Source organism: Ranitomeya imitator, chromosome 1 (assembly GCF_032444005.1).
Source record: "Ranitomeya imitator isolate aRanImi1 chromosome 1, aRanImi1.pri, whole genome shotgun sequence".
Lineage (NCBI taxonomy): Eukaryota > Metazoa > Chordata > Amphibia > Anura > Dendrobatidae > Ranitomeya > Ranitomeya imitator.
In genome coordinates, this window is record NC_091282.1 from 1,150,408,264 (window position 1) to 1,150,435,928 (window position 27,665).

At 40.4% G+C, this 27,665-nt stretch overlaps 1 protein-coding gene across 3 annotated transcripts in view; it reads left to right on the forward strand.

Annotated features, from left to right (window-relative positions):
- Positions 1–27,665, forward strand: part of ARAP2 (ArfGAP with RhoGAP domain, ankyrin repeat and PH domain 2) — a 598,685-nt gene that overhangs the window by 440,509 nt on the left and 130,511 nt on the right. For all 3 annotated transcript variants that reach the window (XM_069744626.1, XM_069744628.1, XM_069744627.1), the window contains exons 23-27: positions 20,636–20,783; positions 20,860–20,928; positions 22,677–22,757; positions 25,147–25,264; positions 26,422–26,547. In XM_069744626.1, coding sequence (XP_069600727.1) covers positions 20,636–20,783; positions 20,860–20,928; positions 22,677–22,757; positions 25,147–25,264; positions 26,422–26,547 — 542 coding nt within the window. The remainder of the gene's footprint in view (positions 1–20,635; positions 20,784–20,859; positions 20,929–22,676; positions 22,758–25,146; positions 25,265–26,421; positions 26,548–27,665) is intronic.

Sequence of the window (27,665 nt, forward strand, 5' to 3'; positions counted from 1 at the left end):
AAAATGCTTTGCCTTTTGCAGGTGACCCAATTATTTTTTTATACAAAATATATATTTTCAATTAATCACGGAAACTTTTTTCTTACAAAGACATAACAATTAGGAAATAAGGCATGCAGTAAGGGACGGGAAAGTAGAACTGCTGATAATGGTGCATGCAGACAGTGCGAAAGCGGGGCAGTTGCGACTGTGCATGATGCTGGAGCACAAGAAACACGCCCATCCACGACACATAGCTTCCTGTCCTTCTTTGCAGGGATACATGGGACACAACTTCTTAAGCCAGACCAGTGTAAACAGGTGGTCTGTTGGATAGCATATAATGCTTACAGCATCTTGCCAGCACCACTCAGTATTCCACATGGTCCAACCTCACCAGCCAAGAGTCTGGATCACTTAACCTTCACCCTGATCCTTCTTCCTCCTACTATGCTTAGTTCCAGCAGATTAGGAATCTCATATTAGGAGCTCTTTACGTCATCTTTTCTTAAGTGTGGCCTCTCGCCCTGCATGTTCCAAGAGGGGCAGGAGGATATGCTGTTTAGTGAAGCACAAAACGTAGAATAGCCATGGTAACAAGGAGATATTTGTATGCATCCCCCACTTCAAGGGTCTATGGATGACCCTTCTTATTTTCAGCAGGGTTTGCCCTGTGTGCAGATTTTTTATGAGGTAGGGTTACCACAAGTACACTTTGTTCACAATATTTGAATGAGGCACTACAGTTGGTGCCATCAAGAATGTATGGATGACCCTGCTTGTAATTTTTGGCAGGCTTTGCACTTAGTGCATACCCTTTATGAGTCTAGGAGTACCACTACATGACAATTTGAACAGAATGTCTACAATGCCCTTCTTTATGTCTAATACAGTATCTGATTCCCTCTTCCATCTAATTTTTGTCATGCTCCTCGGCCTAGTTTATAGGAAATACTTCAGCAGTTTTTTTTGCTATGTAATCTGAGGACAGCATGAGGTAGGGGTTAAAACACCGAATTCAGTGATGAGTCACTTATTAGGCTGTGTGCTGTCATTTACTTTCACTGAAGGTTGTATCAATAGGAAATTATTGTTGCCCAAACTTGCTGCCTCGTGCCAAGTCACCCGATCATGCTCCCTCCTCTGATAAGCAGCTCATTATCAGTAGACAATGTTCACAAAGAGCCTGGTAAGGGTGGGGGTAGCTTTCTGAGCTTTGCTACATGCTACATCGAAATAGTCTGATTGTGCTACAACTACTGCACCCAGTAAACTAAGTGATACATCATTGGAATCAGGGTCTCTTTTCCTACATTATACTGCTTTCAGATGAGATAGCAAAAACCTGGCGACAGGTTCCTTTAAACTAATATGGGAGTTCCTGAGTGGTCTTAGACTTGCTGCCGCTCGGTAGTCCTAGTGTAATTTTTACATAACAAACTACATTTTCAAGTTTCTGGTAGAAGCAGGAAATTAAGACACTATATCAGAACAGTTTTTCCACTTTTGATGTTTTAACTGAACTGATAAAACTACTTGCACATATAATTTGGTTTAGACCATAAACCGACTACTTCCACTAATCACTATGAATACCAATTAAATGTTCCCTTTTTGTCCATTCTAGATGCTTTAAATGATATTGTTTTTGTTGAGAATAAGTTTCTACCTTTATTAAGTACAATACAAATGTTACGGGTAGAAATGGCCATTATTTTAATGAAAGCGTTACATCTAAGTAGATTTTGCCTTGTCGGTAAGTCTGATCGTTGCGGCTAGTGCAATTTTCTAAGAATACCTGCTGATTTGCAGCCATTAGTAGACATAGAAATGTGTCTTTTCTCACTGGAGAATTCAAATGACAGTAATTAGAAAGAATAATGATATAATCAGGATATTATTTTCTAGCTGGGATTTCCACACTCATTACTGTTTCCTAAGCTCTGTGTATTTTAAAACTATGTTAAACAAAAAGTTGGTGACTAATCTGTCACTTGAGTCTCCGATGCCCGAGAACTGTTTCTTTATTTTGTTATCCACTGGATGAGCTGAGCGCTTCATTGAATGAAATGTGTTGCACCCAGACGATACGCTGTAGACGAAGTAGCGGAAGTGCCGTGCCTTTTTTGCTCCACAGTAATCACCTTTAGTGAACACACACACATAAAGAAATACATCTGGAAATAAAATACTATTATTTAACCCAATATTGCAAGGTGAGATCATATGACACACTGAGCTCTGCTATATCTGTCTAATACCGTGCAGCAACATTTAAAATGTACCGTATTTTTCTGACCATAAGACGCACTTTTTTTCCTCCATATTTGGGAGGAAAGTGTGGGTGCGTCTTATGGTACGGATGTAGCATGTGGGGAGGGGGGCAGCAGTGAGTGGGATCGCACTGTTATCCCACTTCAGGATGTCCCTGCTGCCTGGAATCAATGCTGGGGAAACCATGTGGTCCCGATGATTAAGTGCAGTGAATATTCATTAGCTACTCCCCGCCCACCTATCAGCTGAGTGGTGAGCTGGGAGAGGCAAATGAATACTGCACTTAAGCAGGGACACACATGGCTTCCCCAGCACTGATTCCTGCAGCAGCTGGGGAGATCCGTGTGTCCAGGGGAGAGGAGATAACTGTACCTTCCTGGGCTGGAGCTGAGTGCTGTGCAGTGTGCACAAGGTGGACCTGTGATGATGTCAGAAGTGGGCAAGCTGGAGCATCACATGGCAGCACAGAGCCCTCCCTCTTCTTGACATTATCACAGGTCCTTCAGACTCCAACACTAGAATCTGCTGGCTTCCATTACCTGTGCTGTGGAAAGGCAACAAGAGGGAGGGCTCTGTGTGCAGTCATGGGATGCTTTTACCTCACCACAGTGTGGCTGGCTGCCACAATTAAGAGGTTAGTCTTTCCAAAACACAATAAAGCACTCTGCCACTTCTTTAGTGAACTATAACTCCCAGCATGTCATAGGATCTGCAGGACATGCTGGGAGTTATAGTTCTCCCATTGGATTTTAAAGCAGCACTCCAGTGTTATTTTGCAGTGCTGGAGTGGTGCTTTAAATATAAGCCCTGTGCCCCCATTCTTATACTCACCCTCCAGCATCTTCATATAGTACTGTACAGACACCACACTGGTCCCGCAGCTTCCAACATAATAACATACTATTATATGTGGTGTTATTATATATAATAGTATGTTATTAAATATTTTACCACATTTTTTTGCTTCAAATATTTTTTTCCCTATTTTCCACCTCTAAAACCTGGGTGCGCCTTATAGCCCGGTGCGTCTTATAGTCTGAAAAATACGGTACTTATAAGTATGGGATTTTACTGTTACCAATTATTGCACAGTATGCTGAGCTGACTCTGTGGGAAAACTACATCACATGGACAGTTGAAGTCAGTGCTGGATTAACCCTGTGGAGGCCCCTGATCAGTCAAAATCTAAAAAATCCCCCTGTAAATTATCATCTAATATGTTTTTTAATTTACTAACAGCTTTTTAATATGTCAATTAAATATAATTAAACAGAACAAAAATTAGGGTAATCAAACTTCATTATAATACAGATAAGGTAATTAACTAACGTTGACCTCGGTCGTTTGCCTATACAGCTCTGGCAAAAATTAAGAGACCACCACATCAAAACCCTGTCATGGGCAGCCCAATCTCCAGACCTGAACCCCATTGAAAACCTCTGGAATGTAATCGAGAGGATGATGGATAGTCACAAGCCATCAAACAAAGAAGAACTGCTTACATTTTTGTGTCAGGAGCAGTGTGAAAGACTGGTGGAAAGAATGCCAAGACGCATGAAAGCTGTGATTAAAAATCATGGTTATTCCACAAAATATTGATTTCTGAACTCTTCCTGAGTTAAAACATTAGTATTGGTGTTTCGAAATGATTATGAACTTGTTTTCTTTGCATTATTTGAGGTCTGAAAGCACTGGGTTTTTTTTAATTTTGACTATTTTTCTTTGTCAGAAAAAAATACAAAAATGATTGCTTGGAAATTCAGAGACATGTTGTCAGAAATTTATAGACTAAAAGAACAAATTACATTTTACTAAAAAATATACATATAAAGAGAAAAATCACACAAACTGAACATTTTACAATGGTCTCTTAATATTATCCAGAGCTATATATACTCATCTGTGTTCCCAAAGCTTCTACACAAGAATGTTCTATCTAGAGCTAGCGGCCACTTACTTCTCCTCATCTCCCACTCACTTTTTTTTTAGAATTTTCATAAGAGTGTTAATTCTAAACTGGTAAATAGAGAAAGAATTGCAGGACACTGTGGATGAGAAGAAGAGGATGGCCTCACAAAACATTTTTGTAGAATTTTTAAGAGTGGGACTCCTACACTGGTAAGGCCTAGCAAAAATTTAAACGAGGGACTCCAATACTCCCTGGAAGACATGAAGAGAATGACCTTAGATAATTTTGTTGTAGAATTTTAAAAAGAATGTGATTCCTACACTGGTAAGGCCTAGCAAAGTTTAAGAAAGGACTGCAATACACCCTGGAAAAGACATGTAGAGGCTGGCTTCAGAATATTTTTTTTTAGAATTTTCAAAATTACTCCTACCCTGGTAAAAGCTATGCATTAAAATCAAAGCCTAGCATCAATTTAAAGGAGGAATTGCAACACAGCCTTGAAAACAAGTAGAGGATGTCCAAAGAATACATTTTTGTAGAATTTTAAGAAGAGTGAGACTCCTACACTGGTAAACCGTATGCACTAAGTTCAAAGCCTAGCATATATTTAAAGGAGGGATTGCAATACACATTGTAAGTAAAGTAGAGGATGGCCTTTGAAAATTTATTGTTGACTATTACTAATTTAAAAAGATGGTACGAAGAGACAGAATTTGTCAAGTAATTCATGGAAAGAAGCTATCATGTTGTGGACTGTGGAAAAGATTTAAGTGACCAGAACAAACACTGATTTCCATCAGATGATACTGATATGAAACAAAGAGAAATAGAACAAAATGTGAAAAAACAAGAACTTGAATGAAACTAAAGCTGTTGACGTGACATGGGGTGCATGGGAATACAAAAAGCAATATTTTACTTGACTTGAAGGGTCTATTGAAACTGTCCGAGGCTTTTGATAGTGTTCCTCTGCCTCTGTTGAACCTAGTATGTGTCTCTCTCGTTGCTACTCCTTGGCTGCTCAATGAGTTCTGACCTCTGCTACCAGCATTGTCAAATAGGGCTTTTTGGTATTGCACCAATTTACTAGCCCTCTCAGCTGCAGGAAGGAGAGATGTAAAGTTCTCCTTTCCCCATGGGTCGACAAGGGTGAACAACCAGTAATCAGTGTTGGCCAAATGCATGTAATGTGAGGGACATGGGAAAGGTAGCAGTACATAAAGTCAGCCATGTGTGCCAGACTCCCAACAGGCAAGCCTTCTCTTTCCCCATAAGGAGGACTACTCTCCATCATCTCCTTCTTCTTCCTCTCTATCTCCTGCTCCTCATCTTCAAGCCATCCATGATGAATAGACAAGAAGATGGGGTTGGTAGTACCTTCTTCAGGGAGGGTAACCATTTTCTGTTCCTAGTCCTCCTCATTATCACCCAATACATGCTTCCTTCATCTCCACCTAGTCCACAGATTTAGCTTCCTTTTTCATTTTGAGCAACGAGTGTTTGAGTAGACACAGAAGTGAGATGGTTATGCTGATTATGGTGTCATCGCTTCTCACTATCTTAACTGTTTCCTTAAAGAATTTTTAGAACCGCACAGATGTCAGACATCTATGCCCACTTGTTGGTTCTTATGTACGGAGGCTGATCAGAATACTGATGGGTATGTTGTTGCTGATATTCAACTACTGCCCTCTGTGTTATGACCTGGTGGTTAGGAGCACCCGGAATGACCTGATAGTTAAACCTCATACAGGACGAGCTCTGGGATGTGGGAGCTCTGCTGACCGCAAGCCCTAATCCTATCACACACACTAAAAATAGCCGTGGAGCGCTCCTGACCAGACCTAGGCGCCTCGTCACAGCCTAAGAACTATCTAGCCCTAGAGATAGAAAATAAAGCCTACCTTGCCTCAGAGAAACTCCCCAAAGGTAAAGGAAGCCCCCCCACATATATTGACTGTGAGAAAAGATGAAAGTCACAAACGCAGAGATGAAACAGGTTTCAGCAAAGGGAGGCCAGACTTACTAAATAGACAGAGGATAGGAAAGGTAACTTTGTGATCAGCACAAAAACCTACAAAAGACCACGCAGAGTGTGCAAAAAAGACCTCCGCACCGACTCACGGTGCGGAGGGACGACTCTGCATCCCAGAGCTTCCAGCTAGCAAGACAAAATCATGAAAACCAGCTGGACAAGAAAACAGTGAACAAATAATGACTATCAGGAACTTAGCTTCTGCAGGAGAAGGCAGGTCACCAGAGAGATCTAGGAGCAAACTGAACAAATGCAAAAACATTGACAGCTGGCATGGAGTAACGATCTGAGAGGAGTTAAATAGAGCAGCCAACCAAAGGACAACCCACGTCACTTGTGTAAGGAACCTCAGAAGCAGCAGCTTCACTCATAGCCACCAGAGGGAGCCCATAGACAGAACTCGCCGAAGGACCACTCACGACCACAGGAGGGAGTTCGACAACAGCATTCACAACAGTACCCCCCCTTGAGGAGGGGTCACCGAACCCTCACCAGAGCCCCCAGGCCGATCAGGATGAGCCAAATGAAAGGCATGAACAAGATCGGCAGCATGAACATCAGAGGCAAAAACCCATGAATTATCTTCCTGACCATAACCCTTCCACTTGACCAGGTACTGGAGTTTCCGTCTCGAAACACGAGAATCCAAAATCTTCTCCACCACATACTCCAACTCCCCCTCGACCAACACCGGGGCAGGAGGATCAACGGAGGGAACCATAGGCGCCACGTATCTCCGCAACAACGACCTATGGAACACATTATGGATGGCAAAAGAAGCTGGAAGATCCAAACGAAATGACACAGGATTAAGAACTTCAGAAATCTTATATGGTCCAATGAAACGAGGCTTAAACTTAGGAGAGGAAACCTTCATAGGAACGTGACGAGATGACAACCAAACCAAATCCCCAACACGAAGTCGGGGACCAACACAACGCCGGCGGTTAGCGAAACGTTGAGCCTTCTCCTGGGACAATGTCAAATTGTCCACCACATGAGTCCAAATCTGCTGCAACCTGTCCACCACCGCATCCACACCAGGACAGTCCGAAGACTCAACCTGCCCTGAAGAGAAACGAGGATGGAAACCAGAATTACAGAAAAATGGAGAAACTAAAGTAGCCGAGCTGGCCCGATTATTAAGGGCAAACTCAGCCAAAGGCAAGAAAGACACCCAATCATCCTGATCAGCAGAAACAAAGCATCTCAGATATGTCTCCAAAGTCTGATTAGTTCATTCGGTTTGGCCATTAGTCTGAGGATGGAAAGCCGAAGAAAAAGACAAATCAATGCCCATCTTAGCGCAAAAGGACCGCCAAAACCTCGAAATAAACTGGGAACCTCTGTCCGAGACGATGTTCTCTTGGAATGCCATGCAAACGAACCACATGCTGGAAAAACAATGGCACCAAATCAGGGGAGGAAGGCAGTTTAGATAAGGGTACCAAATGGACCATCTTAGAGAAGCGATCACAAACCACCCAAATGACCGACATCTTTTGAGAAACAGGGAGATCAGAAATAAAATCCATGGAAATATGCATCCAGGGCCTCTTCGGGATCGGCAAGGGCAGAAGCAACCCACTGGCACGAGAACAGCAGGGCTTAGCCCGAGCACAAATCCCACAGGACTGCACAAAAGAACGCACATCCCGTGACAAAGAAGGCCACCAAAAGGATCTAGCCACCAAATCTCTGGTACCAAAGACTCCAGGATGACCAACCAATACTGAACAATGAATCTCCGAGATAACTCTACTAGTCCATCTATCAGGGACAAACAGTTTCTCCATAGGACAACGGTCAGGTCTATCAGCCTGAAACTTTTGCAGCACACGCCGCAAATCAGGGGAAATGGAAGACAAAATTACCCCTTCTTTAAGAATACCCGCCGGCTCTGGAACACCCGGAGAGTCAGGCACAAAACTCCTTGACAGGGCGTCAGCCTTCACATTCTTAGATCCCGGAAGGTATGAAACCACAAAATCAAAACAGGAGAAAAAGAGCGACCATCGAGCCTGTCTAGGGTTCAACCGTTTGGCAGACTCGATATAAGTTAAATTCTTGTGATCCGTCAAGACCACCACGCGATGTTTAGCTCCTTCAAGCCAATGTCACCACTCCTCGAATGCCCACTTCATGGCCAACAACTCCCGATTGCCCACATCATAATTGCGCTCAGCAGGCGAGAATTTTCTAGAAAAGAAGGCACAGGGTTTCATCACCGAGCCATCAGAACTTCTTTGCGACAAAACAGCCCCTGCTGCAATTTCAGAAGCATCAACCTCCACCTGAAAAGGAAGCGAAACATCTGGCTGGCACAACACAGGGGCAGAAGCAAAACGACGCTTCAACTCCTGAAAAGCCTCTACAGCCGCAGAGGACCAATTGACCACATCAGCACCTTTCTTGGTCAAATCAGTTAACGGCTTAGCTACACTGGAAAAGTTAGTGATGAAGCGACGATAAAAATTAGCAAAGCCCAGGAATTTCTGCAAGCTCTTCACAGATGTCGGCTGAGTCCAATCGTAAATGGCCTGAACTTTAACAGGGTCCATCTCGATAGTAGAAGGGGAAAAAATGAAACCCAAAAATGAAACCTTCTGAACTCCAAAGAGACACTTTGACCCCTTCACAAACAAGGAATTCACACGAAGGACCTGGAACACCATTCTGACCTGCTTCACATGAGATTCCCAATCATCCGAAAAGACCAAAATGTCATCCAAATATACAATCATGAATCTATCCAGGTACTCTCGGAAGATGTCATGCATAAAGGACTGAAACACAGATGGAGCATTAGAAAGCCCGAATGGCATAACCAGGTACTCAAAATGGCCCTCGGGCGTATTAAATGCCGTCTTCCATTCATCACCCTGTTTAATTCGCACAAGATTATACGCACCACGAAGATCTATCTTGGTGAACCAACTAGCCCCCTTAATCCGAGCAAATAAATCAGACAGCAGCGGCAAAGGATACTGAAATTTGACTGTGATCTTATTAAGAAGGCGGTAATCAATACAAGGTCTCAAAGAACCATCCTTCTTGGCCACAAAAAAGAACCCTGCTCCCAATGGTGACGACGACGGGCGAATATGACCCTTCTCCAAGGATTCCTTTACATAACTCCGCATAGCAGCGTGCTCTGGCACAGATAAATTAAACAGACGGCCCTTAGGAAACTTACTAACAGGAATCAAATCAATAGCACAGTCGCAATCCCTATGAGGAGGTAGGGCACCAGATTTGGGCTCTTCAAATACATCCCGGTAATCTGATAAAAACTCAGGGACTTCAGAAGGAGTGGAAGGTGAAATTGAGAGCAATGGAACATCACCATGTACCCCCTGACAACACCAACTGGACACAGACATAGATTTCCAATCCAACACTGGATTATGGACCTGTAGCCATGGCAACCCCAAAACGACCACATCATGCAGATTATGCAACACCAAAAAGCAAATATCCTCCTGATGTGCAGGAGCCATGCACATGGTCAATTGAGTCCAGTACTGAGGCTTATTCTTGGCCAAAGGCGAAGCATCAATTCCTCTCAATGGAATAGGATACTGCAAGGGCTCCAAGAAAAAACACAGCGCCTGGCAAACTCCAAGTCCATCAAATTCAGGGCAGCACCTGAATCCACAAATGCCATTACAGAATAGGACGACAGAGAGCAAATCAGAGTAACGGACAAAAGAAATTTAGACTGTACCGTACCAATGGTGGCAGACCTAGCGAACCGCTTAGTGCGCTTAGGACAATCGGAGATAGCATGAGTGGATTCACCACAGTAAAAACACAGCCCATTGCGACGTCTGTGTTCTTGCCGTTCAGCTCTGGTCAAAGTCCTATCACACGGCATAGACTCAGGCCTATGCTCAGAGAATACCGCCAGATGGTGCACAGCTTTGCGCTCATGCATGCGCCGATCGATCTGAATGGCCAAAGACATAGACTCATTCAGACCAGCAGGCGTGGGAAATCCCACCATGACATCCTTAAGGGCTTCAGAAAGACCCTTTCTGAAAATTGCCGCCAGGGCACATTCATTCCACTGAGTAAGCACAGACCACTTTCTAAACTTTTGACAGTACACCTCTGCTTCATCCTGACCCTGACACAAAGCCAGCAAGATTTTCTCTGCCTGATCCACTGAATTAGGTTCATCATAAAGCAATCCAAGCGCCAGAAAAAACGCATCAACATCACGCAATGCAGGATCTCCTGGCGCAAGGGAAAATGCCCAGTCTTGAAGGTCACCACGCAACAAAGAAATAATGATTTTTACCTGTTGAACGGGGTCACCAGAGGAGCGGGGTTTCAAAGCTAGAAACAGTTTACAATTATTTTTGAAATTCAAGAACCTAGATCTAGCCCCAGAAAATAAGTCAGGAATAGGAATTCTAGGCTCTAACATAGGATTCTGAACCACAAAATCTTGAATGTTTTGTACCCTTTCAGTGAGATGATCCACACAAGAGGACATACCTTGAATGTCCATGTCTACACCTGTGTCCTGAACCACCCAAAGGTCTAGGGGAAAAGAAAGACAAAACACAGTGCAAAGAAAAAAAAATGGTCTCAGAAGTTCTCTTATCCCTCTAATGAGATGCATTAATACTTTGGGCCAGCTGTACTGTTATGACCTGGTGGTTAGGAGCACCCGGAATGACCTGATAGTTAAACCTCATACAGGACGAGCTCTGGGATGTGGGAGCTCTGCTGACCGCAAGCCCTAATCCTATCACACACACTAAAAATAGCCGTGGAGCGCTCCTGACCAGACCTAGGCGCCTCGTCACAGCCTAAGAACTATCTAGCCCTAGAGATAGAAAATAAAGCCTACCTTGCCTCAGAGAAACTCCCCAAAGGTAAAGGAAGCCCCCCACATATATTGACTGTGAGAAAAGATGAAAGTCACAAACGCAGAGATGAAACAGGTTTCAGCAAAGGGAGGCCAGACTTACTAAATAGACAGAGGATAGGAAAGGTAACTTTGCGATCAGCACAAAAACCTACAAAAGACCACACAGAGTGTGCAAAAAAGACCTCCGCACCAACTCACGGTGCGGAGGGACCACTCTGCATCCCAGAGCTTCCAGCTAGCAAGACTTAGCTTCTGCAGGAGAAGGCAGGTCACCAGAGAGATCCAGGAGCGAACTGAACAAATGCAAAAACATTGACAGCTGGCATGGAGTAACGATCGGAGAGGAGTTAAATAGAGCAGCCAACCAAAGGACAACCCACGTCACCTGTGTAAGGAACCTCAGAAGCAGCAGCTTCACTCATAGCCACCAGAGGGAGCCCATAGACAGAACTCGCCGAAGTACCACTCACGACCACAGGAGGGAGTTCGACAACAGAATTCACAACACCTCTGCTGCAAGGTGGCACTTGCAGGTGCTTCTGCAGCTCTGACAGACCGAAGACATCTGTAGCAGACTTGTGAAATTGGCGCACACAGTGGCATACATTCACAAGTAGCTTAGGCAAATTTTGGTAGTTTTGCAGAAACAGTGAACCACTAGGTTGAGAAGATTCACCAGTCATGTTACTTGTGCCAGCTTGCCAAGCTTCAGAGCCACCACCAGGTTACGGACATATCACACATGACCATGCTTGGATGTAGATGGTTAAGTGGACCTTCCTAGTAGCTGGGATGTTCAGGGCATGGGTGATGTTTTGGGACTCGTGCTTGATTAATGCAGGACAGCACACTGGAAAATATAGTGGTGGCTGGACAGTGAGTGCCAAGAAAAAGCCTGTGTCCACAAGCCTAAATGGCAACTTTTTCAGGACAAGCTGTCTGGAAATGTGTCCTTTTAGTGTTTGGGCCTTTAGGTGGGTGGCTGCATATTTCTGCTTGCGCTCACTGTCCTGGGGAAGGGACAACTGAACCTTGTGCTCGGACAGTGAAGTGCATGTTGTTCCTGATTGTGGTTCAGAATATGGAACAAAAGGTGCAGGGCATGAGGTATTTGCGTCTGCGTCTTGGACAGAGATTGGCAAGCACAGAGGAAGAGGCAGTAATTTCAGCCTCAGACATTGATTGTGGGCCCAGGTGTTTGGCATACCTAGTCGAGTGCTTTTATGACATGTGCCTGAGAATGCTGGTGGTGTAGTAAAGAAGACATAGCCAGAATAAAGTCCTGTATTTGAAATAAAAACACAGACTCCTTTTTTTTAAATAAAACTCCCCACCCTCTCTTACCTATTTATTTTCAAAAAACAAAAAATATAAAAACAACATATTCATCAGCTGTCCAAAAAGAAGATTATCTATATCTGTGCCACGATGTTCTCCAGCTTTCCAAAATTCCAGCAATACCTGCCCAATACATGGTAATGGCAGCAACCCCTCCGCTGTATGAGATGTATCTACGCAGGTCCCAGAATGTGTCCTGGGGTATAATAAGAACATGCGGGGAGTTGATCTCTCTGATCAAGTCCTCGAGCCCTACAGTGCCATGCAGAATGCTAAGGTGTTGTACAAAAAGTTGGCTGCTCACATTATACAGATGTCAATGTGTAACGATTACATGCTATCACGATGTGCAGACCAGACCGGCACATTTCTATACTTTCAGGGAGTAGTGATCAAGGACCTAATATTTGGATGTCAGGAAGGTGAAGTACCTCTGTATCTGAAGTTGCACTTATAGTACAATGGCAGATATTTCCCCAATGAGGCCCCCTTGAATCTGGAAAAAAGTAAGGTCACAAAAAAGGTGCAAAGTATCTTACAGAAAGGGAATAAGAAGGTACGCTATTTTTCAACGTGACACCTGCCCTGACAAGCCTGGAATTTGCATAAAAGACTTTCAAAGTGTAAACCTCATCCATGGAATACTAAATTTATTTCTTATTTACCATACTTTATTGCATGACTTTATGTACCTAACCCTACACAACTCACATTTGCCAACCTGGTGTACTGTATAACACTTACATAAATCATCCTGATATACTCTGCAAATCTCATATATGACAACCTCATGTACTCTACACAACTCCCTTATGCCAACCCATTTACTCTACATAACTCATAGGCCAACCGGATGCACTCGCGCAACTTGTGTGTGCCAACTCGATGTTCTCTACGCAATTCACATATGCCACCACATTGTAAAATTCATATACAAGGAAAACACTAGATGAATTCCAATGTAGGGTCACTCGTGGGGGTCTTCTACTGTTTAGGCACCTCACAAGCTCTGCAAATTCATCATGGCTCCTGCAAACAAATCCATCAAAGTCTACACTCCAATACATCACTCCTTCCATTTGGAGTTCGGCAGTGTGCCCATACAATAGGTTTCCACCCAATATATGGGGTACTATTTTACTGAGCAAAAATTGCGCAACAAATTTTGGGGTCGTTTTACTCCTGTTACCCTTGTAGAAATGAAAAAATTTGATGCTAAAGCAACATTTTTGTTTTTAAATATATATATTTTTAAATTTTCATGGTTCAGCATTGTGAAATTCTGTGAAGCATCTGTAGTTTCAAGGTGCTCAGTGCTCACCACACATCTAGATAAATTCCTTATGGGTGTTGTTTCCAAAATGGGGTCACTTGTGGGAGGTTTTCCACTGTTTAGGCACATCTAAGAGGCCCTCCAAACGTGATATAACGCCAAGCCATTCCATCAAAGTCTGTGTTCCAAAACGTCACACCTTCCTTTCAGAGCTCGACAGTGCTTTCAAACAGTAGTTTCCCACCCAATATGGTGCATCGGCATACTCAGGAGAAATTGAACAACAAATGGTGGGGTCAGTTTTCTTCTTTTACCCTATGTAGTAAGCATCAAGGCATTTTCAATGAGTTCATCATGAACTTGCCAATCATGAAAACTTTCATTTTATTGAATGATAAAGATGTTCAAAAATTTGTATCATTTTAGGAAGAATTAATAGCTAGAATATACTAATAATTTCCTACCAAAGGCAGTTTTCCTCTATTGGTTAAGAAATGGGTCTTCTGTGGCTCGCAAAGCAGATTACAAAAAAAGAGAAATGCCTATAGAATGAAAATGTGGACAACGAGACTCATACATGTTTAGACTGAAAATAAATGTGCTGGTATACTCAACTACTGTACATTACTTCTGCAAAATGCTATCTCTGCTGCTTCCACAGCAACATAATGTTACTCTAGATACCGATGTTCTGTTAAAGCGTGAGGTAATGTAGATCAGCAAAATCCGTAAGTAAACATTGACTCTCGGGACTTCTCTTCCCAACTCTTTCTTGATATTTTCACAGGAAATTTTTCTTTTAGAGAATCAGCAACAATTCAAACTAAAAGAAAAGTACAAGCATTAAATGAAATAATACTAATGTGTAACTGAATTCTAGCAACGTTGCTATGGGGAAATAATGAGTTTATAAATATTTCATATTTAAATGCAGTAAAATTCTGTAGGTTGCAAGTACATTAGACCTGAATGGAACTGAACCATCATCATTCGGTAATACCTTTGATACTCATTTTGGATATTCCCATGATAAATTGGCATGAAGCCTCAATACCTGCAGTATATTACGTGACTTATGTAAGGAAAATAGTAAGCAATTGAAACATTACATGTACTAGAAAAATACAGCTAAATCTTATTATTTACAATATGAAATTCCCAAATATGTAAGACATATATATATATATATATATATATATATATATATATATATATATATATATATATATATATATATAAATATACGAAGCTGAATGTGTGTGTATGTATGTATGTCCGGGATTGGCATCTGCACCGTCGCAGCTACAGCCACAAAATTTTGCACAGTCACACGTCTGGACCCCAAGAGCGTCATAGGCTATGTTGTGAAGCGAAAATTTAACCCTGCGCGTTCCAATTCACCAAACAATTTTGCCCCTATCTACATAATGGGGAAAAAAGTGAAAGGAAAAGTGTTGGAGGCGTCGCAGTTACAGCCACAAAATTTTGCACAGTCACACGTCTGGACCCCGAGAGCATCATAGGCTATGTTGTGAGGTGACATTTTAACCCCGCACTTTCCAATTCACCAAACAATTTTGCCCCTATCTACATAATGGGGAAAAAGTGAAAGGAAAAGTGTTGGAGGCGTCATAGCTACAGCCACAAAATTTTGCACAGTCACACGTCTGGACCCCGAGAGCATCATAGGCTATGTTGTGAGGTGAAATTTTAACCCCGCGCTTTCCAATTCACCAAACAATTTTGCCCCTATCTACATAATGGGGAAAAGTGAAAGGAAAAGTGTTGGAGGCAAATTGACAGCTGCCAGATGTGAACAAGGGGGACTTAAAGAATGAGAGCGATGGCGCCAAAGAGTATATACCGTACAGTTGCTAAGGTGGGGCCCCGACATGGGATACTCACCACACATGGGGATATGAACACACACACAAAATGCGCCACACACTACCACGTGCTTGAACACATATACCACCCTCAGCACACATTTCACCACACATACACCAACCTCGCCACATAATAGTCGAAACACAAAAGTCGCCGCACAAATCTCGCCATGCGCAAAACTCGCCACATGCAAAACTAGGCTCACGCAAAACTCGCCACACGTGCAAAACTAACCTCATGGAAAACTCGCCACACGCAAAACTTGCACATGCGGAAAAATTGCAACATGCACAAAAGTTGCAACACATGCAAAAGTTGCCTCACACAAAACTTGCACATACTCAAAAGGTACCACACATAAAACTCGCCATCCGCAAAACTCACCATGCGCACAACTTGCTGCACACAACTTGGTACACTAACCTGTCACATGCAACTCAACACACAAAAATTTGCTACACGCATGTCGTCACAAAACTCATCTCACAAAAGTCGCTACATGCATGTAGCCACACGTAACTCAACAACCACAACTTGACACATGAAACTCGCCCTAAAACACACACAAGTCTGGTATTATCCTTCAAAAATAAAAATCTGATTAATAAGCAGACAAACTACAAGAGCAACAAATGTACCATAGAGGAAATATGGCAGCTGTCAGTCACATGACTTGTCTATTATCTGTATGTGTGAGCTAATATATACTGCCAGGGGGGAGGGCTTCCTGTTGGCTGGGGATTTATCAGGCTGCCAATTTAGCTTACAAATACTGAGGTAAAAATACTGACCAAATAACGTGTGAACGCGGTCTAATACAGGAGGAGATGACATACAGATATATACTATGTACAGGGGAGATGACACACAGGTATATACTATATACTATATACAGGAGGAGATGACACACAGATATATACTATATACAGGAGGAGATGACATACAGGTACATACTATATACAGGAGGAGATGACAAACAGGTATATACTATATACAGGAGGAGATGACACACAGGTATATACTATATACAGGAGCAGATGACCTACAGGTATTTACTATATACAGGAGGAGATGACATACAGGTCTATGCTATATATAGGAGGAGATGACATACAGGTATATACTATATACAGGAGATGACACACAGATATATACTATATACAGGGGAGATGACACACGTATATACTATATACAGGAGGAGATGACATACAGGTATATACAATAAATAGGAGGAGATGACATACAGGTATATACTATATACAGGGGAGATGACACACAGCAGGTATATACTATATACAGGGGAGATGACATACAAGTGTATACTATATATAAGGGAGATGACAGACATGTATATACTGAGGTGAAAATGAGAGGTGTGAGGTGAAAATGAAAAGGTGTGTGAGTGCAAAATGAGAGGAGTGAGGGAAAATAGTGGAGTGATCGGAAAATGACAGATGTGATGTCAAAATGACAAGTGTTAGGGGGAATGAGAGGAGTGAGGGGGAAAATAAGAGGTGTGAGGGGGAAAATGAGAGGTGTGAGGGAGAAAATGAGAGACGTGAGGGGGAAAATGAAAGATGTGATGGGGAAAATGAGAGGCGTGATGGGAAAATAAGAGAAGTGAGGCGCTATAACTAACCATAGGTATTTACTATGCCAAGGCAACGCCGGGCTCTTCAGCTAGTATATATATATATATATATATATATATATACAGTGGGGCAAAAAAGTATTTAGTCAGTCAGCAATAGTGCAAGTTCCACCACTTAAAAAGATGAGAGGCGTCTGTAATTTACATCATAGGTAGACCTCAACTATGAGAGACAAACTGAGAAAAAAAATCCAGAAAATCACATTGTCTGTTTTTTTAACATTTTATTTGCATATTATGGTGGAAAATAAGTATTTGGTCAGAAACAAACAATCAAGATTTCTGGCTCTCACAGACCTGTAACTTCTTCTTTAAGAGTCTCCTCTTTCCTCCACTCATTACCTGTAGTAATGGCACCTGTTTAAACTTGTTATCAGTATAAAAAGACACCTGTGCACACCCTCAAACAGTCTCACTCCAAACTCCACTATGGTGAAGACCAAAGAGCTGTCAAAGGACACCAGAAACAAAATTGTAGCCCTGCACCAGGCTGGGAAGACTGAATCTGCAATAGCCAACCAGCTTGGAGTGAAGAAATCAACAGTGGGAGCAATAATTAGAAAATGGAAGACATACAAGACCACTGATAATCTCCCTCGATCTGGGGCTCCACGCAAAATCCCACCCCGTGGGGTCAGAATGATCACAAGAACGGTGAGCAAAAATCCCAGAACCACGCGGGGGGACCTAGTGAATGAACTGCAGAGAGCTGGGACCAATGTAACAAGGCCTACCATAAGTAACACACTACGCCACCATGGACTCAGATCCTGCAGTGCCAGACGTGTCCCACTGCTTAAGCCAGTACATGTCCGGGCCCATCTGAAGTTTGCTAGAGAGCATTTGGATGATCCAGAGGAGTTTTGGGAGAATGTCCTATGGTCTGATGAAACCAAACTGGAACTGTTTGGTAGAAACACAACTTGTCGTGTTTGGAGGAAAAAGAATACTAAGTTGCATCCATCAAACACCATACCTACTGTAAAGCATGGTGGTGGAAACATCATGCTTTGGGGCTGTTTCTCTGCAAAGGGGCCAGGACGACTGATCTGGGTACATGAAAGAATGAATGGGGCCATGTATCGTGAGATTTTGAGTGCAAACCTCCTTCCATCAGCAAGGGCATTGAAGATGAAACGTGGCTGGGTCTTTCAACATGACAATGATCCAAAGCACACCGCCAGGGCAACAAAGGAGTGGCTTCGTAAGAAGCATTTCAAGGTTCTGGAGTGGCCTAGCCAGTCTCCAGATCTCAACCCTATAGAAAACCTTTGGAGGGAGTTGAAAGTCCGTGTTGCCAAGCGAAAAGCCAAAAACATCACTGCTCTAGAGGAGATCTGCATGGAGGAGTGGGCCAACATACCAACAACAGTGTGTGGCAACCTTGTGAAGACTTACAGAAAACGTTTGACCTCTGTCATTGCCAACAAAGGATATATTACAAAGTATTGAGATGAAATTTTGTTTCTGACCAAATACTTATTTTCCACCATAATATGCAAATAAAATGATAAAAAAACAGACAATGTGATTTTCTGGATTTTTTTTTCTCAGTTTGTCTCCCATAGTTGAGGTCTACCTATGATGTAAATTACAGACGCCTCTCATCTTTTTAAGTGGTGGAACTTGCACTATTGCTGACTGACTAAATACTTTTTTGCCCCACTGTATATAATGTTAATCAATTCAATACAAGGCCATTTATCTCTGTTTCTGACAAGGTACTTTTTTTTCATATGTGATATAAATAGCTGTAAGAAAAATTCTCTTCTGGACATTCAAATCATTTATGGATATTTTTCTCATGATAGGCGGAGCCTAATTTTGGGGGATGGTTTTGCTACTTTATTTATTTTATTGATGTTATCAGTCAAAATAGGTGGGGAAAAATGGAAATAATTGGTCTTCAGATTTTTTTCTTTTCTTTCTTTTTATGACCACAAAGGACCACTAAAATACATATCAATTTTGTTACCCATTCTGTAATAATTATTTTAATATATTGGACATATGTTTATTTTCTTTTTTACAAGCTTTTTTGTTTATTTTTTTCCTGCTTTATATTTATTCATTAATTTATTTAATGATTTGTTTTAATTTATTATAAATTGTGCCCCAACATGCAGGGTTATCAAAGACCATTTGGAGCATTTCAACAAATAAACACTTTTTTTCTTTCTAATTTCACCTGTAGATGTAGCTGGTACATTAGCCCCAGTTACAGGGCAAACTCAGCCTAGTGGCTGCATAGCAGAACTGAATGGATCTCTGTGAACCAGCAGATCCTGCTCTCTCCATACACCAAGGAATCACAAAACCACTGGGTCTGGAGGAGGAAGCACAGTCAGTGCTTGCTTAGTGCTCTGTAAAATGTAAACAGTAAATAAGAAGGCAGGAAAAGTAATTAACCTCAGCCTTCTCTAGGGGAACTCTGACTATATCTGACAACCTATTCTCCACTACCACAGCTAAAATCCAACACTGTTTTTATGATGCAATTTATTGTAATCAATGGATAAGTCGTTTATGAAACAAATTATGTTTCGGTCACATTGACATTCATCAGACATACGCAAAGAGCATATTTAATCCAGTTATTTTAAAGAAAATTCATAGTGCATTTCTAAGACGAAGCCAATAGGAAAATGCAGCCAGGAGGAACAACATTGACTCACATCACACATACTCCTGGTTGCATCCGCCTATCGGTTGTGTCTTTTATCTTTTAACTTTTAATAATGTATGATTTAAAGTTTGATTTTTTTATTTAATAACACATCTTAAAGGGATATTATCATGTACATAAATTGCTTTAGTTAATTAGAAAGCATAAAAATAAGTAAGTTTGCAATTGACTTGTTTCCTTATCTGCTTTCATTCTTCTGCTGTGTAAAGCATTTATCTTACATAGTGTACAGCTTATTTCCAAAGACATTGACCAATCCAATTGCCTGTCCAACATCAGGAGCTACATTCCAGGCCGATAATTTAACTTCTTAGATTACAATCATCATTTCCAAGCCTATTGATTTCTGTACATCATTTAGCTACTCACTTCCATGTCCCTCTTCCTCTCAGTTCCTGGCCAAGTTCTTGTTAACAGTCTTGCATAATCTGTTTTCAGGGCAGCTCTACTAAACATGGCTCAAACTTTTCTGAGACCCTGTGCTCCTTCACACATCATAATATCTGTATATTCAAATGTAGAGACAACAGTATAGGGTTCAGAACAATGACAGTAGCAGTAGGAAACTGGACAGGACTTTTACTTAAAAATTAGTGACTGCCCCCAGGAGCCAGGAAGTAAGGAGACTGCAAAGCTATAAGTTGCTTAAGAGACAATTAGAAATATGTTTTAAATGCCCTCGTGATCATTCTTAAAAAGGTCTCTGTTTGTCTTTTAACAGAATTCAGAAATGTTCTGACGTCAATCATCTTGATAGAAAAACTTTGGCGAAAGCGTTCGCGCCTTGCCTCTTTCAAACCAATGGACAGCATGATGCAGAGGTCCGTGTTGTAGAGGAGCTGATTCATCAATTTCCTGGGATTTTTTATGTAAGATATGTCACACTTATATGATTTAATGCTAACATATTGTGCCATGATGTAACTTCTATGTTTTTTTTTATAGGTGAGCCAAGAACAACTGCAGCAAATGGATATTGAAAACCGTTTTATTACTAAATGGAATGACAACCAGGTAACAAGCATATTCATTTTTTAATTGCAAAACATAGCTTCAAATTAATAGTGGAATACTGAAATTTGTGTTTAGCTGGAAGTGCACATATTGTATCTGCCTGTTTAAATATGCATTGGGCTATAAAAAGGACAATTTTGAAGCCAGTTATCCATTTATTTTCTTCCTATGTTGTGCTGCTCATCTATGAAGAAGTGCTTCCTGGCTGATATCATAAAAATAACCTCCTATGACTTTCTTCTTTAGATAGAGCATCTGTATGAATGACATACTTACATTGCATTTTATTATCTATCTTATCCTAGCAGCTTCCATGCATGGATGATGAAGGGAACTTAACTATGGGGTAGATTAATTAAAATTGGTATTTTATATGTCAGTCTTAATACAGAGCTCTCTTTAGAACAATGTGCCCAAATTTATTAAGAGGCACAAGCCAGTTAATGAATTTGGTGCATTTTTTCCAGTGGCATGAGCACCCATTGAGCCTCACCAGAAATATTAATCCAGTCAGGGGTTGGAGTAGCATTTCTGGGATAAAAAACAGCTGCATTGTTGTAGAAATTGATGGGAAGGCATAACTGTGCCTGTCCCACCCCTTCGTCTTCATTACTCATTTTGGTGGAACTGCTTTAAACATTCGTCAAAATGCTAAAGTCGCACAATTCTTTGCACACCTCCTGTGATTAGCACAAATTTTGCAACTTGTCACAGCATATTATGCTAGTTATCTGGCATAAAAGGTTTAATAAATCATCCCCTATGACTTTATTCACAGTTTATATCAAGATTTTCAGTTTCTCTGATGGCGAGAGTACCACTGCCTGCCTGAATCAGAAATACTGGAGCCCTCGAAAGCACCAACCTAATCTGCTTGTGACCATTTGGATACATTGGAAAATTAATTAATTGTCATTTTGTTGCTTTCATTAGGAGGCCAGCTCCAATATATAATTGAAATGACCACTGATTGCCTAATTTAAAGAGCTTGTCCAGTGAAAGCAAGTTGTCATCCATCCAAAAGATGGGTGACAACTTGCTGATCAGAGGGTTTTCTACCGTTGGGGCTCACACTGAAAGGAAGAATGGGGAATTTGTATCCATGTTACAAAATGTAACCGCAGGTCAGATGCCCAACTGCCGCTCCATTCATTCTATACAGTGCTACTATAAAATGGTGAGCACAGCGCAGATTTCAAGAATGTACACTGCCACTCCATTGTAAAGAGGATAAATGTTCCCCATTCTGCAAGACAGTATTGGTCTCAGCAGTTGAATGCCCAACTATTAGCAAGTTGTCACTTATGCTCTGGATAGCTGATAAAGAGTTCGACCATTGAAAACATATTCATACCTGTTTATAATATTTTAAGTATTTTGGCGCGATTACATTTATATACAGGTATATTAGGTACATGGATAGTATGTGTTTTTTCTTTAAAAAAAATAGTAAAAATAAAAAAAATGTTCTGCAAAAATGTACTTCAGGCCAACTTTATGAAATATACCATTGGATAACTGAATCAAATATATGATGGTACTTATTTTCTGTAGAATATTTATTTATTTATTGTATTTATTTTCTTTTATTTCCTTTTCTTGAATAGTGGTCTGAAAAACCTTAATAACAAAAAATATCAGTGATTAAATATAGTATTAAAATTGTATAGCAAAGAATAAGAACTAGAGCATAAGGATCTATTTTTTTGTGTAAAATATGAAATAATTGAGTTAATTATACATTTCAGATTCTGATTCCACAGTCAGGAGATTTGCTGCTTGAAGTCTTTTTAGAAAAAAAGGATCCTGATATGTGTGTTATTATAAGGGTAATGATTTCCATGGTTAATTCGTATAAAATAAATGGACAGTAAAAATGTGAAGGAATGTAGGCCTGTATCCCGTACTATTATTATGAAGACATTTGCAACTATTACAGAGAGCATGAAAATGATAATAGTTATAGTGAAAATAGTACAGGATCTTCCAGCTTCAAAAAGATCATCGGCATATTCTATTTTTTTATGGACACTTGGGATTAAGTTACCTTTTGAATGAATTTCCATTAACGTATTGGCATTTGACAACTTTGAGCAAAGCTAAGTATCCTGGAATGTTCTTTAAACCCTTTCCGACATTAGGCATATTGGTACGCCCATGTTGGACTCAAAGCACCAGAGCCCACACCTTTCCGGGCACTTGACAGCTGATCTATACTGCTGACATATGTCCACAACAGCCACAGGTGGAATCGCGATCCACCCGTGGCTGTGAACTAGTTAAATGGAGCTGTTAATCTCACCCGATCTATCAACCTAATAAAAGAATTAACCTGATCGCAAAACGGTGTAACAATAAAAAAAATTCAAAAAGCCAGAATTACATTTTTTGGTCACCGCTACATTGCAATAAAATGCAATAACCGCGATCAAAAGCACCTACAACACAGCAGTATCAATAAAAATGTTAGCTTGGTGTGCAAAAAAGTAGGGCCTCCTACAGTGACAGATCATGAAAAATGGAGACACTACAAGTCTCGGAAAATAGCGCCATTTTTGTTTTTCATTTTTTAACAAATTTGGGAATTTTTTTTCTTAACTTAAATAAAAAAAGAACTTATACATGGTTGGTGTCTGTGAACTCATTATGACCTATAGAATCATAGTGGAAGGTCAGTTTTAGTAATTAGCAAACATAGTTCCAAAAAATCAGTAATTGCACTTTTTTGGCCATTTCACCACATTTGGAATATTTTTCTCATTTTCCTGTACGCGATATATTAAAATCAATGGTGTTGTTCAAAAGTACAACTTGTCCTGCAAAAAAAAGCCCTCACATGGCCATATTTATGACAAAATAAAAAAGGTATGGCTCTAGTTAAATGGGAGCAAAAACAGAAATTCAAAAACTGAAAAAAAAAAACTGGCCAGGAGTTAATAAGAGTGAGAATGTGTGTTTCCTAAAAGGAAGACAAAAAAGTATTAGCACGATTTTGGAGTATGTAAAGAAACTTGAGGAAAAAAAATGGAAACTTGCACAGCTATAAGGACCACATACAAAATTCATGCATGCCCTTAGTTAAGTATTGAACCAGCAGCTTAGTGTTGCAATGCACTAAAAACTAAAAATCGAGTTACCGTCCAACCTTTATAACATACTGTAAGATAACAAAACTAGCTAACTGAATGGCTTACATCAAGTGAGTTCACTTTTTTTAGTTCAAGTGATTGTTATCAGCTAGTTTCTTAGAGCAATTTTCTCAGTGTGTGAGATGTAATGATACAGCCCATATCTCATGGCCTAACCTGCATGAGACAGTGTAGGAGGAGGGGTAGCTCTGATCAATTTAGCTATGTCTGATTGACAACTTTTCTACCATCTCTGATGAGTACTGAATGCATTAATTATCGCCATAATATCTGTCTTACTCAAGCAACTTGCAATTGCTCTGCAGTGAGATCATGGCTTTCAATACATCTCACACAGGAGTAACCGGCCTGTTCTGGACTACTCCTGTGTGACAAATAATGAGACCTGCTCTGATCTCATTGCAGTGTGATAACAAGTTTAGCACAATAGACATAAGTGTGGTTACTGACACATCACTGGACATGCAATGTGGGGAAGAGGCAGTACAGTAGAGGTTATTGTGCTGGAAATAAAAAGAGATGATAAAATGGTTTGTAATGTGACACAGCTAAGCTCAACTGTTCTGCTCCTCTCCCACAGGAATCATATCTGACAGGTGTTAGTCATCTGTGCTTTTTAATCATACAGGTCATGCAGAAGTTTGGACTAGGGAATCAGAACGGTATGATTTTATCTTACACACTGAGAAACTTGCTCTAAGCTATTTTAGGGTCATGTTCTTTCCTTTGAGTTTTGCTGCCTACATATAAATGGTCAATATTATACAGGGGGTACAAGTACATGCCCTCAGTGAAAACTGTCTGATAACACAATCGTAGACTTAATGAAAAGTCATCTCATTTGGAGAGAAATACATTTTTGGCAAATATTTCTGCAACAGACTAGTACATTTTGTGTCCATTTCAACATGAACAAATTGTCGAAAGGTCCTCTTTAATCTGGAATTGCATGTGCTAGTGAGGTAAAATAAAAATTAATACAATAAACCAATAAATATAGAATAAAACAGGTAAATTAGGATAGAAACATTTTAGATACATGAATAAGTGTGAAGATTTTTTTTTACAGGTTTCGCCACATATGGCAGCTGCAGAGCTCACAACCTGTGTAGCTGGTATTAGAAACATCATCCTGTCGAAAGAAATGTTTTGGACCACATTTGAAGTCATTGAAAATGGAGAACTTGGTATGAAGTTTCTATATTTAGTTCATATGGTTGTTTAGTAGAGTGCACACCGCATTCTCATGTGCATATCCGTGTTATACGTACATGTTCTGTCTGTTTTTTTCACAAATATAACATGTACTCATTATAATCTATGGTGCTATTCAGATGTCTATGCTTTTTCATGGATCGGAGACATGGACACATGCCTGTTTTTCTCCAGTATCATGGATGAAAAGGGCCAAAAACAATCTAAGGCCGGTGTCACACTTGCGAGTGCGATGCGAGAAACTCGCACGAGTCTCTCGCCTCAATACCCGGCACTGCCGCCGGCTCTCGGGTACGGAGCGCTCAGCTGCATAGAAATACATGCAGCCGCACACTCCGGTCTTGAGTGCCGGCGGCAGTGCCAGGTATTGATGCGCGAATTTCTCACATTGCACTCGCAAATGTGATCCCGACCTTAGGGTCCATGACAAACACGTATAGCACACAGATGGAATCCGTGTGTCGGCATGCTGTCCATATTTATCATTGCAAAGAATAGGAGAAGGTTTGGTATTTATTTATTTATTTATCTATCCATCTGGCAAAAACACTGATGAAACTGTGGTTAAAAACGGACACATCGACCATACACTGATGACAAACTGATACAAAACACTTCTGACACACTGATCGCAAAAAATATAACTGAATCATTTTCAAATGGAAGAGAATGGCTATCCTTCAAACAGATACATTCACATTGACTTTAATGATTTATCAAACTTATCAAATGGATCCAGAATATATCAAGTCAGGCAAAAAAAGATGTGCATACAATGATCAAATAATATATGAATTTTGGAATCATAAATCAGACTTCAGATGAAGAAATATAAGGGTTACATATCCTGCCAGATACACAGATAATTTATTCTGCAGTCAACCATGTACATAAAAGCTGTAAAAGCAAAATAGTTAAAAAAAATTGAAAATTAATTGCAATAGAAGAAAATGTTTTTATGCCAAAATATATGCATTTAAGTGAAAAAAGAATGTAGTTGTAGTGGTAGTTGTGGACAACTCCATTAAAAAGAAAATATGCTGGTTTCCTAATTAACACAATTAATATTGCACTATCATCTGTGAACAAGTAAAGATAGTGAATACAATTATTATTTTTCATTACATAGAACGTCCAATGCACTACAAGGAGAATGTTTTAGCCACAGTTTTAGAATGGAGCATGCTTCCTGAACCAGGAGCAGCCTACCTGCTTGTAAAACCGTTTTACACAATTAATCACCTACTCATTGGAGGTAAGTTTTCATACTCAATCAAAAAAAAAGTACAGCGATTAGTTATGGAGAGCATGATTTTATTCCTGTATGACCTCACTCGCACTGAGAATATAGGCATGCAGTTTTATTATGAGGTCCCAGTGTAAAGCCGTGGCATATTTTTTGCCAATTTTTATTTACTTATATATTTTTTTATATTTTCAGAGAACTCCGTTTTTTTTATTTATAGCATGTGCTTGCTGTGTATTAATTATACAATCATTTATTGAAATAATAAGGAAAAATAATGCCACAAATTCCAGTGCTAAAATATGAAACAGCTCTGGTGTGTAAAAGTAGAATGTTGTAAATTCTGATTCAATTAAATTGTATGCTTGGTTATTAATTTTAGATAAATAATTGTTGCAACTTTTTAATATACTATGGTTTCAAATTCCTCATTGTTGTTATACCATTACGGTTCCAATAGGGACTTTTCTGTTTATTTCCTATTGTGAATTTGTGCCCCTTTTTAAGGGAAATCTGTCCGCATGTTTTTGCCATTAATCTGAAGATGGCAGGAGTTAGAGGCTGAAACACAGATTTGTCATTTTTGGGGCTGTATGCTGTTTTTACTTACAATGAAGATTTTATCACTTCAAGATTATTGCTGCCTGAACTTGGTCTCAAATGCCTGCTAGCCCAACCCACAGCCTCTCCTGTGATAAGCAGCACACTGTCAACAGACAATGTGCACAGAGCCTGGTGTGGGCTGGGTTAGCTTTATCTTCTCTGCTTCATCTTAAGTCTAAACACTTTGATTGTGTCACAACTACTGCACACAGTAAATTAAGTGATACATAGTTGGTTTCAGGGTCTCTTTTTCCACATTATGCTGTTCTTAGATGAGATAGCAAAAACTTGGTGACAGATTCCTTTAAGTTACCTTTACTCAGTTGTGACTGCTTTTTCATGTTCAACAATGTGATCATAAATTTCATTGAATTGCTTAGACTAATACATCATTTGCAATTTTTTTTAAAACATCCCAATTTTTGCGCAATTGAAGACTAACATGTGACATTTCAAAGGATAATGTCAATTTTGGCTCTAAAACTGCACAATAAAAGTAAAACAAAGGGAAAAAAGAGCATGGC